The sequence below is a fragment of the Cervus canadensis genome, chromosome 24 (assembly GCF_019320065.1).
Source record: "Cervus canadensis isolate Bull #8, Minnesota chromosome 24, ASM1932006v1, whole genome shotgun sequence".
In the NCBI taxonomy this organism is placed as follows: domain Eukaryota; kingdom Metazoa; phylum Chordata; class Mammalia; order Artiodactyla; family Cervidae; genus Cervus; species Cervus canadensis.
In genome coordinates this window covers 17,098,450-17,110,690 of record NC_057409.1, presented here as the reverse complement: position 1 = coordinate 17,110,690, position 12,241 = coordinate 17,098,450, and the positions used below count along the sequence as shown (strand labels likewise).

Here is a 12,241-nt window from a genome sequence, read left to right as displayed (position 1 = left end):
CACGGGATCACGAAAGAGTCGGACACAACTTAGCAACTAAACAACAAAAACAACAATTCCTTTGCACACTGTATGTTTTTATTTTTATGAAAGTCGCTCAGTTGTGTCCAACTCTTTGCAACCCCATGAAACTGTAGCCCACCAGGTTCCTATGTCCATGGGTTTCTCCAGGCAAGAATACTGGAGTGGGTGCCATGCCCTCCTCCAGGGGAACTTCCCGACTAGGGATCAAACTGGGGTCTCCTGCAATGCAGGTGCATTCTTTACCAGCCCAGTGTACTAGCACCTCTATGTTCTAGTTTCTGCTCATTTCTGCAGACTCAGTTTCCATGCCTCCTTGCCTTGTACCCTATGCTCTGGCCACACTGAACTTCCCTCCCATCCCACAACCCCAGGGCCTGGGCTCTGCCTGCTGCTCCCCCGCGTGTCCAGGGCTGGGTTTCTTTTATGATTCTTCTCCATTCTGTCTCAATCAGTAAACAAAAAAAGGAAAGTAAGGCCAGATTTGGGAGAGGATCCTAGAACAAAATCACAGAGTTGGATCCAGAAAGATGCTAGAGCTCAGTCAGGCTGGGGGTGGGGGGTGGGTTAGGAGTATATTCAGTGTGTGCATCCCTTTGACTCTTAGACTTACTTAACCTGGCCTTTGAGAACTTGTTTCTCCCAGAACTGCCCTGATACGGCTGCGATCTCAGGCCCACGTGCAGCTGTGCCAGCCTGGGGGAGGTCTCGTCTCTTCTGCTGCCCCTGTAGCTCAAGGAATCATTTCTCCCTTTGAGGAGGAGCCTCTTGATGGTAATGTGTCAAAGAGCAGATGAAGAGCTGTCAACAGTGGTGACTCCAGTAGTAAGAATGATACCATTCAGTGTGATCTTTTCCTTGTGGTTCTCAGATAAATGAACCATATACTTTAACTAAACTAAGTGATTTAACTGCCTGCTTCTCTTACTCTTCCTTCTTTCTTCCCAGCAATGTCATTGCTCTTTTAATACCACTTTTTTTATTCAGTTTTTCTCTTTCTCAGGGAACTTCATTCTCTGCTTCTTACTCATACTCTCTGTTTTTATCTCTGTGTCCACAATTCATTCTCCCTTCTTCTTCAGCTAATTTTCTTACCTCATTTAGCTTTATAATCTGCCCTCTAGCAGATTGTTTAGAATAGTGATTAAAGAACATCCCTGGCAGTTCAGAGGTTAAGACTTCATTCACTTTCTAATGCTGGGGGTGTGGGTACCATCCCTGGTCAGGGAGCTAAGATCCATCCCACATGCCTCATGGCTAAAAAAACCAAAACATAAAGCAGAAGCAATATTGTAACAAATTCAATAAAGACTTTGAAAATGGTCCACATCAAAAATAAATCTTAAATTAAAAAAATAGTAACCAAAATCTTGGATCCTAGTATTAGGAGGTCCAAGTAGGATTCCTGGCTCTACACTTAGCAGACAAGTAACTTTGGAAAAGTTATTCTGAGCCTTAATTTCCTTATATGTCACATGGGGACAAGAATGACTTCGAAGGATTGTTTTAATGATGACATAAGATAACCATACAAAGTGCCTGAGATAATGTCTGTCACACAGTAAGCACTCAGAAAAAACAAAAAAAAACCAGCAACAAGGACCTACTATATAGCACAGTGAACTATATTCAATATCTTGTAAAACCTATATTGGAAAAAAAATCTGAAAAGGAATATAAATATGTAACTGAATCAATCTGCTGTATATGTAAGACTAACATATAACATTGTGAATCAACTATACCTCAACAAAGAAAAAGATACTTATTATTATCCATCCATATCCATTTTTCTTCCTCTCTGGCTCTCCTTCTGTCAGGCTAGGTCTCTTCTGTCACTTTATGTGTTCCCTTCCCTGGAGACTGCCCAGTATGCTGAATTGTACAGTCACCTCCCCCCCACCCTCCCACCCCATAGAACATGTAAGACAGAAATGGTTGTGTCATCTAGAAATTCACCTTAGAGACCCAGAGCCAGGGGCTGTTTTCCTGGCACACTCCTGAGAGAGAATGGTCCATCTCTTCCCAAAGAGAAAGTGGGGAGTTAAAGTGCATATTCCTCAAGGCAGAAAACCAGTTTGAACTTTTAGCATAGCAACTTCTATCATGTTCCTAAAGCCCAAAGGTATTCATGAAGCCTTGGACTTGGTCAAGAATCCACCTGTCAATGCAGGGAACATGAGTTTGATCCCTGATCCGGGAAGATCCCACATGCCACAGAGCAGCTAAGCCCATGTGCCACAACTACTGAGCCTGTAATCCTCTAGAAGAGAAGCCACTGTATTGAGAAACTCAAGCACTGCAACAAAGTCTAGGCCCTGCTCACTGCAACCAGAAAAAGCCGGCTCAAGGCAATGAAGACTCAGCACAGCCAAATAATAATAAATAAATAAATAAAAATTTTTTAAAAAGAGCCTTATACCTCTTGTGAAGCTATTGAGAGTCGTTATCAGGTTGGGATATTCCTTCAGGTTGATTTGGCTGAACAGTATCTTCAGAAATGACAGACTAAATGTCTTCTCCTGTTGGGTAAGAATGTTGTACACGACTCTGGATAAAGGGACCAGATTTTTCCAGGCTTCCATAGATTCCTTAAAAAGCAGAATAAAGGATTATCATACATGAGTATAAAATGGAATGGAGATTTATCACACATTTGTGGTTTTCCAAGCTGTAAGAAAGCGATTTTTGCTCTTAAGGAATTTAATGCAAACTGTGTAGCCAAATCCTCTAACACAGAGAAACCACATTTCCACATGTTTATTTTTGGAGCTTCATATATATTGATATTTGAGTGGTTAGTCACAGGAGTTTAGCATCCTGGAAAATAAGTTTCTCTTGTGAACCTTATTTGAGGTACATTTGAGAAAAGAGAGAAATGTTAAGGAAGAAAAGTGGAAATAAAGACTGCTCTTGTCTAATTCTCCAAGACTCTGGCCAGGACTCTTTAGCTGTGGATCTACGAATTGGTCACAAGTGGCTCTGCTCTCTCTTTCCTTCTCTCATGAACTTGAAATGCCCTAAATGGGAAATCCAAGAAATCCTCCTGAGAGGTTGACCAAGAGGAGAAACATGGCAGGAGAGAATTCCTGAAAAATACTTGTTGAGCAATGACTTGGTTTGGTGAGCAATGACTGGGTTTGGGTATCTAGCAACAGATAAGACCAACATGGTGCTACCGTGTGGGAGGAAGGGCGCTAGTGGGTTGAAATGATAGGCGTTAAATAATAAACACAAATAAATACCCAGTTCCTATCAAAAGCAGTGTTATGAAGGAAAGTGTAATTTGCTATGAGGAAGAATACTAAGGGGGACTTAATTAGATGAATAGGCTAAGGATGCGTCTCTGAGGAGTGATGAGAGAGTTAATTCTGAGGTAGATTCATAAGGAGTCCAGGGCCCTCAAGGAGGAAGGGGTCTGGGGCCCTTGAGAAGGAGAAAGGGGTCTGGGGATCTCAAAGAGGAGAAAAGGACAAATGCTTTTTTCTACATTGCTTTGTCTTAGTCACATAAGATGTTATTTTCTTTAAGTTCAGAGCTAATGATTACACAACAAAACTCATCTTGAAATCTGTACTAAGGATTATATAACAACAACGCATCTTGCATTGAGGACATGTTTCTTCTTCTTAAAAAGGAACCTTCTGACTTATCTTGTTATCTTAAGACTGTATGTTGTGGGAGTGGGTCTGGTAAGACTTTTCCACTGTTTTAATCTTGTTAAATTAAGATATATGTTGTAGGAGTGGGTCTGGTAAAAGTATATAAGGCCTTGATAAGAGTAGTGGATGGGCACTCTTTGTCCCCCTTCTGATGTCTGTGTCAGAAGCTTTCTTTGTCCTTTTTCACTTTAATAAAACTGCTACACAAAAGCTCTTGAGGGATCCTGATCCTGAAGCTAAATCTTCTTTGGAGATCACAAATCTGACATCGTTCACTGTAAGCTATCAGTGACACCCTGACCATGATCTGAAAAGGGGTTGGATCCAACTGGGCCAAGACTGGGGGAAGATTGTCCTACCACTGCTAGCACTTTTCTGGGGCTCAGATTCTTAGGGCTCAATAAATGCTTTAAGTAACCTAAATTATAGGAAAAGAATCTCACTTTGTCCACATAATCATATCTCCCACACCAGGATGGGCTTTGAGTGACAAACTCTTATGGATTGAATGGTGCCTCCTTCTATCCAAAGATATGTCTGCTTGAAATCTGTGAATGAGACTGTGTTTGGAAAAAGGGTCTTACAGGTAAAATTAAGGTGAGAATCTTAAAATGAGACCATCCTGGATTATGGTAGGCCCTAAATCACAGTGACAAAGTGTCCTTGTAACAGAAGAAAAAGGGAAAAGGTACAGTTGAGAAGGCAGTGTAGAGATGGAAAGAACGTGTGAAGTGAAGTTTCTATAAACCAGGTTCACCACGGGTTGCTGGAAGTAGTAGAAGACAGAGGAATTCAGGAAATGGATTGTCCCTGAGTCTTGAGAAGGAGCCAACTCTGCCAACACCTTGATTTTGGACTTCTGGACCTCAGAACTATGAGAGAACATATTTCTTTGTTTTAAGCCATCTAGTTTGAAGTCACCTACCTTGGACACCTTCTTTCCTTGGTAATGACCATTTTAGTCTGGAACTTCCAAATTCTAGAAGCTCTGGAGTGTTGTGGTTTGAGACCTCAACAGTTGGGCATTCTTGGTGGGGGTGGGTTGCCATGGCAAAGCACCAAGTGACTCACCCTGTACAGTCTCTCAGTGATGAAGAAGTTGTCTCGGAGGCCTTCAAAAAAGGGAAATGGCTTGTTGATGGCATAAGCGATCTCCAGCTTCTGATGTATGAAGTGCTGAAGAAGAGCCTCTTTTAAGGCCCTGGTCATGGTGGCTCTCCTACGGAAGAGGCACAAGAAGAAAGGAGAAGCAAAGATTTTGCAGAGTTAGGGGAGCCATTCTCTGTGCTGCACAGACATCTGGAGACAAGCATTCTGGTTCCCAAAGGCATCCCTTAGTGGTCCACAAAGCCACCTCTGATGAAAAGACTCATGGGCATAGGAAGCAGTGACTATGCTCAGCAACACAGAGGGCAAAGTGACCCACAATGTGACGCAGGAATCCTGAAGGGGCAGCTGGTAATAAACAGGGCCACTATGTACCAAGTGCTTCCTGTGTCCATTTCACATCTCAGAACAGACATGGCTTTTCCCATGCCCGTGGGACATCATAATAGTTGACCATTTATAGGTTGTGCAGAAATATCAATAAGTTACAATAGGAAGAAAATGCACCTTTGATATTCTTGAAAAATTGTTGAGAAAAGGGAAGCAGTAACAAAAAATTCAATCACCTAGAGATTTTTAAAAAAAACAAAATGAACGCGGATCTTTTTTTCCAACTTTGTATCGAAGAGAAAATTGAACTGTAATTAAGGAGACACAGGAGACTCAAGTTCAATCCCTTGGGTTGGGAAGATCCCCTGGAGTAGGAAATGGCAACCCATTCCAGTATTCTTGCCTGAAAAATTCCACGGACAGAGGAGCCTGGTGGGTTGTAGTCCATGGGGTCGCAGAGTTGGACATGATTGAGTATGCATGCACAATGATTTTCTAGGTATTTAATCCCAGTGGCAGATTGAGCACCTCTGTCTTTTTCTCCTCATTCCCAAATATGTTAAGTTTAACAGAAAAAAAAATATATGTTGCAAAAAACATTCATCACAACAGTACCAGAAAACAAGAGAAGATGCTATTGGGATAATCATGAAGAAATCCTAGAAGATAGAGAACCAATGGGAAAGAAACTAACTGTTCACCATCTGCATAGGGGAAGGATATTGCAAAGATCAGCACAGAGCCAGAAAGCACCAGAATGACCACTTGCTGAGATGAGGAAGGGGCCCTGAATGACTAATTATACCACAGCATTCAGAACGGAACATCCATCATATTCCTCACTCTTCATCTGTTGTGATTGCCAAGGACGCACTTGAGGCACAGGGAGGTTAAATAACTAGCCTAAAGTATTTGGAAAAGGTCCATTTTCATTCCAATCCCTAAGAAAGGCAATCCCAAAGAATGCTCAAACTACTGCACAATTGCACTCATCTCACATGCTAGTAAAGTAATGCTCAAAATTCTCCATGCCCAGGCTTCAGCAATACGTGAACCGAGAACTTCCAGATGTTCAAGCTGGTTTTAGAAAAGGCAGAGGAATCAGAAATCAAATTGCCAATATCTGCTGGATCATCTAAAAAGCAAGAGAGTTCCAGAAAAACATCTATTTCTGCTTTATTGACTACGCCAAAGCCTTTGACTGTGTGGATCACAATAAACTGGGGGAAATTCTGAAGGAGATGGGAATACCAGACCACCTGACCTGCCTCTTGAGAAACCTGTATGCAGGTCAGGAAGCAACAGTTAAAACTGGATATGGAACAACAGACTGCTTCCAAATAGGAAAAGGAGTATGTCAAGGCTGTATATTGTCACCCTGCTTGTTTAACTTATATGCAGAGAGCATCATGAGAAATTCTGGGCTGGAAGAAGCACAAGCTGGAATTAAGATTGCCGGGAGAAATATCAATAACCTCAGATATGCAGATGACACCACCCTTATGGCAGAAAGTGAAGAGGAACTAAAAAGCCTCTTGATGAAAGTGAAAGAGGAGAGTGAAAAAGTTGGCTTAAAGCTCACCATTCAGAAAACTAAGATCATGGTATCCGGTCCTATCACCTCATGGGAAATAGATGGGGAGACAGTGGAAACAGTGTCAGACTTTATTTTTTTGAGGGCTCCAAAATCACTGCAGATGGTGACTGCAGTCATGAAATTAAAAGACGCTTACTCCTTGGAAGGAAAGTTATGACCATCCTAGATAGCATATTAAGAAGCAGAGACATTACTTTGCCAACAAAGGTCTGTCTAGTCAAGGCTATGGTTTTTCCAGTGGTCATGTATGGATGTGAGAGTTGGACTGTGAAGAAAGCTGAGGGCCGAAAAATTGATGCTTTTGAACTGTGGTGTTGGAGAAGACTGAGAGTCCCTTGGACTGCAAGGAGATCCAACCAGTCCATCCTGAAGGAGATCAGTCCTGGGTGTTTGTTGGAAGGACTGATGCTGAAGCTGAAACTCCAAAATTTTGGCTACCTCATGCGAAGAGTTGACTCATTGGAAAAGACCCTGATACTGGGAGGGATTGGGGGCAGGAGGAGAAGGGGACGACAGAGGATGAGATGGCTGGATGGCATCACCGACTCGATGGGCATGAGTTTGAGAAAACTCTGGGAGTTGGTGATGGACCGGGAGGCCTGGCATGCTGTGATTCATGGGGTCGCAAATAGTTGGACACGACTGAGCGACTGAACTGAACTGAACTGAAAGTGTTTGGTGGCCAAGCAGAACTCATTTGACCAAAGTCCCATTTCTCACTAGTGCAAGATACAGCAGGCATCTCATAGATGAGTATTCAGGTGCGCATTATGTAAAAGGGTCTTAAAAACGAATGAGCAATGGCAAACATCCAGTAAGGGAAGAAACAAAACAAAAGACATACACAGACAACCGAGTCAAATGCACAATAAATATATTAAAAACATGGTAACCCGATAGTAATCAGAGCAGTGTAAGCAAAGACAAGTTCGTAACATTTGCCTGTCAAGTTAGTCAAGATACAAATAATAGCAATAATCATAGACACTCCTAGTCCAGATACAAACAGGTCCCAACATTCTGGAGATTAATTTAGTAACCAGTACCAAATACCCTAAAATATATACCCCCTCGAGTCCTAAATTCCATTTCTGGGAATTTATTTCAAGAAAATAATCATGAATGTGCTTCAAGAAAAAGTATTGAAAAGTGGACACACTAGAGCAGAAATGAAATATCCTCTCCTGAGTTTCCCTTTCCCACTAATTCCCAGCTACTTCTGGCCACTTGTACAGTGAATAATTAATGAGCTGCCAGCTGGGGCCAGAGTGCAGGATCACTCTTCATGGCCAATGAAGATAGAAAGCAAAACTTAAGTTCCAACCACAAAAACAAACTAGAATTTAGGGAAAAAAGAATTGAGTTGCATTTGCTCCCCCTTGTCATTTGTCTTCTTTTTAACCATCTCCTATTAAATCCCACAGTCCCCTCTCTGATTCTTTGGAAAATACTGTTTTACAAAGAAAGAGAGTCACAGTTGAAATTGTTTAGTTTCACGCAGCAGCTGCAGCTGCTGCCAGGACATAAATGGTAAAAGCTAATCACCCAAAGTGAATAAAGCAGCCTAGATGAAAACCCACCTGGATGCTGAGATGGCTACCTGTTCGTGCCCCCTTACGGATCCAGAGGCTGGCCTGGGGTAGCTCCTGGGAGACTGGCAAAAGGGCAGAGAGAGACCAGTGGGCAAAACAGGAAGTCTCTGCTTTGCTACACATGACGTCGGCCTGGCTTCCAGGAAAGGAAAGTGAAAGTACTTGGGCTGATCCTACAGAGCTGCCTCGGAGTCTGCAGCTTCCCTCTACCTCCGGAAACTGGTGAGATTCCCAGGGCCTGTGGGGGCTGCGGAGGGGGATTGCTGCTTATCGGTACCGTCCTGAGAGGTGGGTACAGAGGGGAGGAGGCCTAGGGGTCAGCCCCAGGGTCCCCAGGAACTGGGAATCTGCCATCTGTTTGCTTTCCTACCCACCTCTATGTTTCCCCTGGACTCCTCTTCCTTCTGTACTTTTTGGAGTAATGAAAATGTACCTAAACTGAGTTGTGGTGATGGTGATGGTTACACAACTAAATAAATTTGCTAGAGATCATCAAATTTAAGGGAAAAAAACAAAGCAGAGGTGAGGTGGCTCAGAAATGCCTGTACTTTGTCAGGATAAAGTTACTACTCAAGAAAATTGAAACCGAAGGAAACCTGAACCTAAACTGAAATCATGCTGTGGCAGGCAGACCTCCAGGCAGAAAAGTGTCTTTGAATAGGCTGGCAGGTGGGAGCTGGGAGCATGTGGAACCCGGATCTAGGGCAGAGTCGGGGCTAGGAGACCCCTCCAGGGAGGCAGGGAATGCCCCCTCTGTACAGTCCATTAAAGATTTCTAATATGTGATGTTGTGCAGGGTCTGTGAGAAATCCTTTAATGTGGAAATCTGTTTAACTTTCTTTAAATCACTGCTTACTCCTTGGGGGAAAAGTTATGACCAACCTAGACAGCATATTAAAAAGCAGAGACATCACTTTGCCAACAAAGGTCCGTCTAGTCAAGGCTATGGTTTTTCCAGTAGTCATGTATGGAGGTGAGAGTTGGACCATAAAGAAAGCTGAGCACCGAAGAACTGATACTTTTGAATTATGGCGTTGGAGAAGACTCTTGAGAGTCCCTTAGACTGCAAGGAGATCCAGCCAGTCCATCCTAAAGGAAATCAGCTCTGAATATTCATTGGAAGGACTGATGTTGAAGCTGAAACTCCAATATTTTGGTCACCTGATGCGAAGAACTGACTCATTTGAAAAGACCCTGATGCTGGGAAAGATTGAAGGTGGGAGGAGAAGGGGACGACAGAGAACAAGATGGTTGGATGGCATCACTGACTCAATGGACATGAGTTTGAGAAAACTCTGGGAGTTGGTGATGGACAGGGAGGCCTGGCATGCTGCAGTCCATGGGGTCGCAAAGAGTCTGACACAACTGAGCTACTGAATTGAACTGAACTGAAATCACTGATGCCCAAATGTATTCAGTTCATGGGTTCCCCTACCAGGATACATACAGTGTCCTATCCCTCAGGAAAAAAAAAAAAAGGGAAATACAGTTCTAAGGTCTAAGAATCCTTGAAACCAAGATTAACCTACACGGGCAAGAGCTCAATTTTATTGAAGCATAAAATGCATCTGTTGTAAGTGTGCATATGGTGAGTGTTTACAAATATAATTACAACCACAATTAAGATACAGACCAATTCTATCACCCCAGAAAGTTCCCTGTGCCCTTTGCAGATAGCCTCCTCTCCAACCCCAGCATCAGGCAATCACTGTTCTACTTTTTCTATGACTACAGATTTGTTCTGCTTGTATTAAAGTTTTACATAAATGGAAACACCCAGTATGCACTTTTGGATGTCCGGCTTCTTTTGCTCATCACAATGCTTTTGAGATTCATCCTTGTTGTTGAAGGGCTAGTAATTTTTTTCCTCTTTAGGTGTGTGGCCCACCTCATCCTGTCTGATCACCACCATGTCACCAACATAATCAACCTATGTGATGTTCTTTGAGAGGCCCAGGTGATCCAGATATCTTTGGACTGTGTTATGACAAAGGACAGGTGAGTTTCTGTTACTCTAAGAAAAACTGTGAATGAATGATCTTATCTGTCCTGTGAGAATAAAAAGTTTCTGATCCCCCTTTTAAATCAGTATGGAAAGAATCTATTTGTCAAATCAGTGGCCACATACATGATCTGGGCCTGGGATCTCACTGCCTAGATTGCCTATTTTCTTGTTCCAGTCCTCCAGCCTTCTTATAAACTCTTTGAGCTACCCAATATACTTCTAAGAAATTGATTTTCTGCCTGAGTTAGTCTGAGTCAGTTTTGATTATTTGTACCCCCACATCCCAACTGGTTAAAAAGTTGGTTGTTGTTTTTGAGTTGCCGAGTCATGTCTGACTCTTTTTTGAACCCATAGACTGTAGTCCACCAGGCTCCTCTGTCCATGGGTTTCCCAGGCAAGAATACTGGAGTGGGTTGCCATTTCTTACTCCAGGGGATCCTCCCGACCCAGGGATCAAACCCATGTCTCCTGCTTGACAGTCAGATTCTTTACCACTGAGACCTGGGAAGCCCAAAAAGCTGGTAGCAGAGAGTGAATTGTGGGCAACAGATCTTCACAGAAATGTCATCAATCTGAGATGGGTTATCTGACCTAATTAGACATAAATAAATAATAAAACCAATAGTGTTCAAAGATGAGTAGACTTTGGTAAGTTAATAGCAAATTAACTAATAACATTGGATTGTGATCAGGACTCTGCAATTCACACATCTATTCCAAATGTCAGATCTTAGCACACTTAACAAAGTGGAGAGACATTTTTTCAGGTAGAAAGAAAGTGTTAACCTGCTCCAGAGATTGTCACCTACTTGACCTAAGTCTGGGTGGGAGAATAGAGCAAGGAGGCAGGTCAGAATCTCCTCATCCCAGGTCATATGGAAGAAAAAGGAGACAACGCTACCCCTCCATTATGAGCCAGGGACCATCTGATGGTCATTGGTGGGCTTGCACCAGACATCCCTGATCTTATCCTAGAGACACTGATTCTCTAGTGAACAGAGATGAAAATAGACAGTGGGAAAACAGAAGCTAAAGTTCCTATCATTGTCTGACTAATGCAGAATATTGCCAAGTAAAGTTTTCTTGTAAATTTGGCAGAAAAACCCCCTAAGCCCTAATCTTACTACCATCAGCTGAGGAACTCCAAAGACCTTGTGCTTATAAGCAAAAGAGGTGGCATATTTATGCCAGCTGGTCTAGTCTGTGTCCGACTTTGTTGGGGCCACTGTGCCCAATGGAGTTCAAAAACCAAGGACAGTGATGCCCACCAGAGGCAGAGCTTACTAGCCTCTTTGCCCACAAAGTGAGGGAGAGAGAGAAGTGGGCAGCCCCATGTATGTCAGCACGTGGTAGACACATGGACTCTGCTCATCTACTGGGCTCTGCTGGGCTCTGCTCATCTATTGGGATCTGCTCATCTACTGGGCTCATCACGTCCTGGCACCTGGAATCTGGCCCAGCCAGATTCGTGTTCACTTCTTTGGGGGAAAGAGAACAGATGAGGGTAGAGAGGTAGAAATCTTCTGCCTCCTATACTTGGAAAACATGTTTATGCAGATTTTTGAGCATTCCTATAGTGAGTCAGAAGCACTGGGATTCGGTGAAACATACTTCGGAAACGCTACTAGGAGTTTCCCAGTTCTCACCTACTTTGGCCCATGATTCTCACCAAGACCCTGGATTCTATAAACACCTTGACTCTCATTCACCTCTATCTTTGACCCATTGTCCTGCCTAGATTTCTATTCCTCTGGTTTTATTTATTTACCTGTGCTTTGCCCCTGTTCCTTTATCTTTCAACTTTATGCTAATAGTGTGCTTTTCCTGAGTGCCTGTTAAGTCGCTTCAGTCCTGTCTGACTCTCTGAGACCCTGTTGGGCTCCTCTGTGAGATTCTCCAGACAAGAATCCTGGAGTGGGTTGCCATG

The 12,241-nt window shown here is 43.0% G+C and overlaps 2 protein-coding genes across 15 annotated transcripts in view; one reads left to right on the top strand and one right to left on the bottom strand.

Annotated features, from left to right (window-relative positions):
• Positions 1-8,452, bottom strand: part of SP110 (SP110 nuclear body protein) — a 53,151-nt gene extending 44,699 nt beyond the window's left edge. For 5 of the 6 annotated variants that reach the window (XM_043445335.1, XM_043445332.1, XM_043445334.1 and 2 more), the window contains exons 1-3: positions 8,298-8,452; positions 4,755-4,902; positions 2,444-2,612 (exon numbers count right to left, since the gene is read on the bottom strand). In XM_043445335.1, the coding sequence (XP_043301270.1) occupies positions 2,444-2,612; positions 4,755-4,892 (307 nt within the window). In that variant the 5' untranslated portion in view covers positions 4,893-4,902; positions 8,298-8,452. The remainder of the gene's footprint in view (positions 1-2,443; positions 2,613-4,754; positions 4,903-8,297) is intronic. The other variant, XM_043445336.1, reaches the window with a different exon arrangement.
• Positions 8,451-12,241, top strand: part of SP140 (SP140 nuclear body protein) — a 90,370-nt gene continuing 86,579 nt past the window's right edge. For 4 of the 9 annotated variants that reach the window (XM_043445331.1, XM_043445329.1, XM_043445330.1 and 1 more), the window contains exons 1-2: positions 8,451-8,531; positions 10,185-10,307. The gene's annotated coding sequence lies outside the window, so the exon portion shown is untranslated. Of the gene's footprint in view, positions 8,598-10,184; positions 10,308-12,241 lie in introns of all 9 variants that reach the window. The other 5 variants (XM_043445326.1, XM_043445325.1, XM_043445327.1 and 2 more) reach the window with 4 other exon arrangements.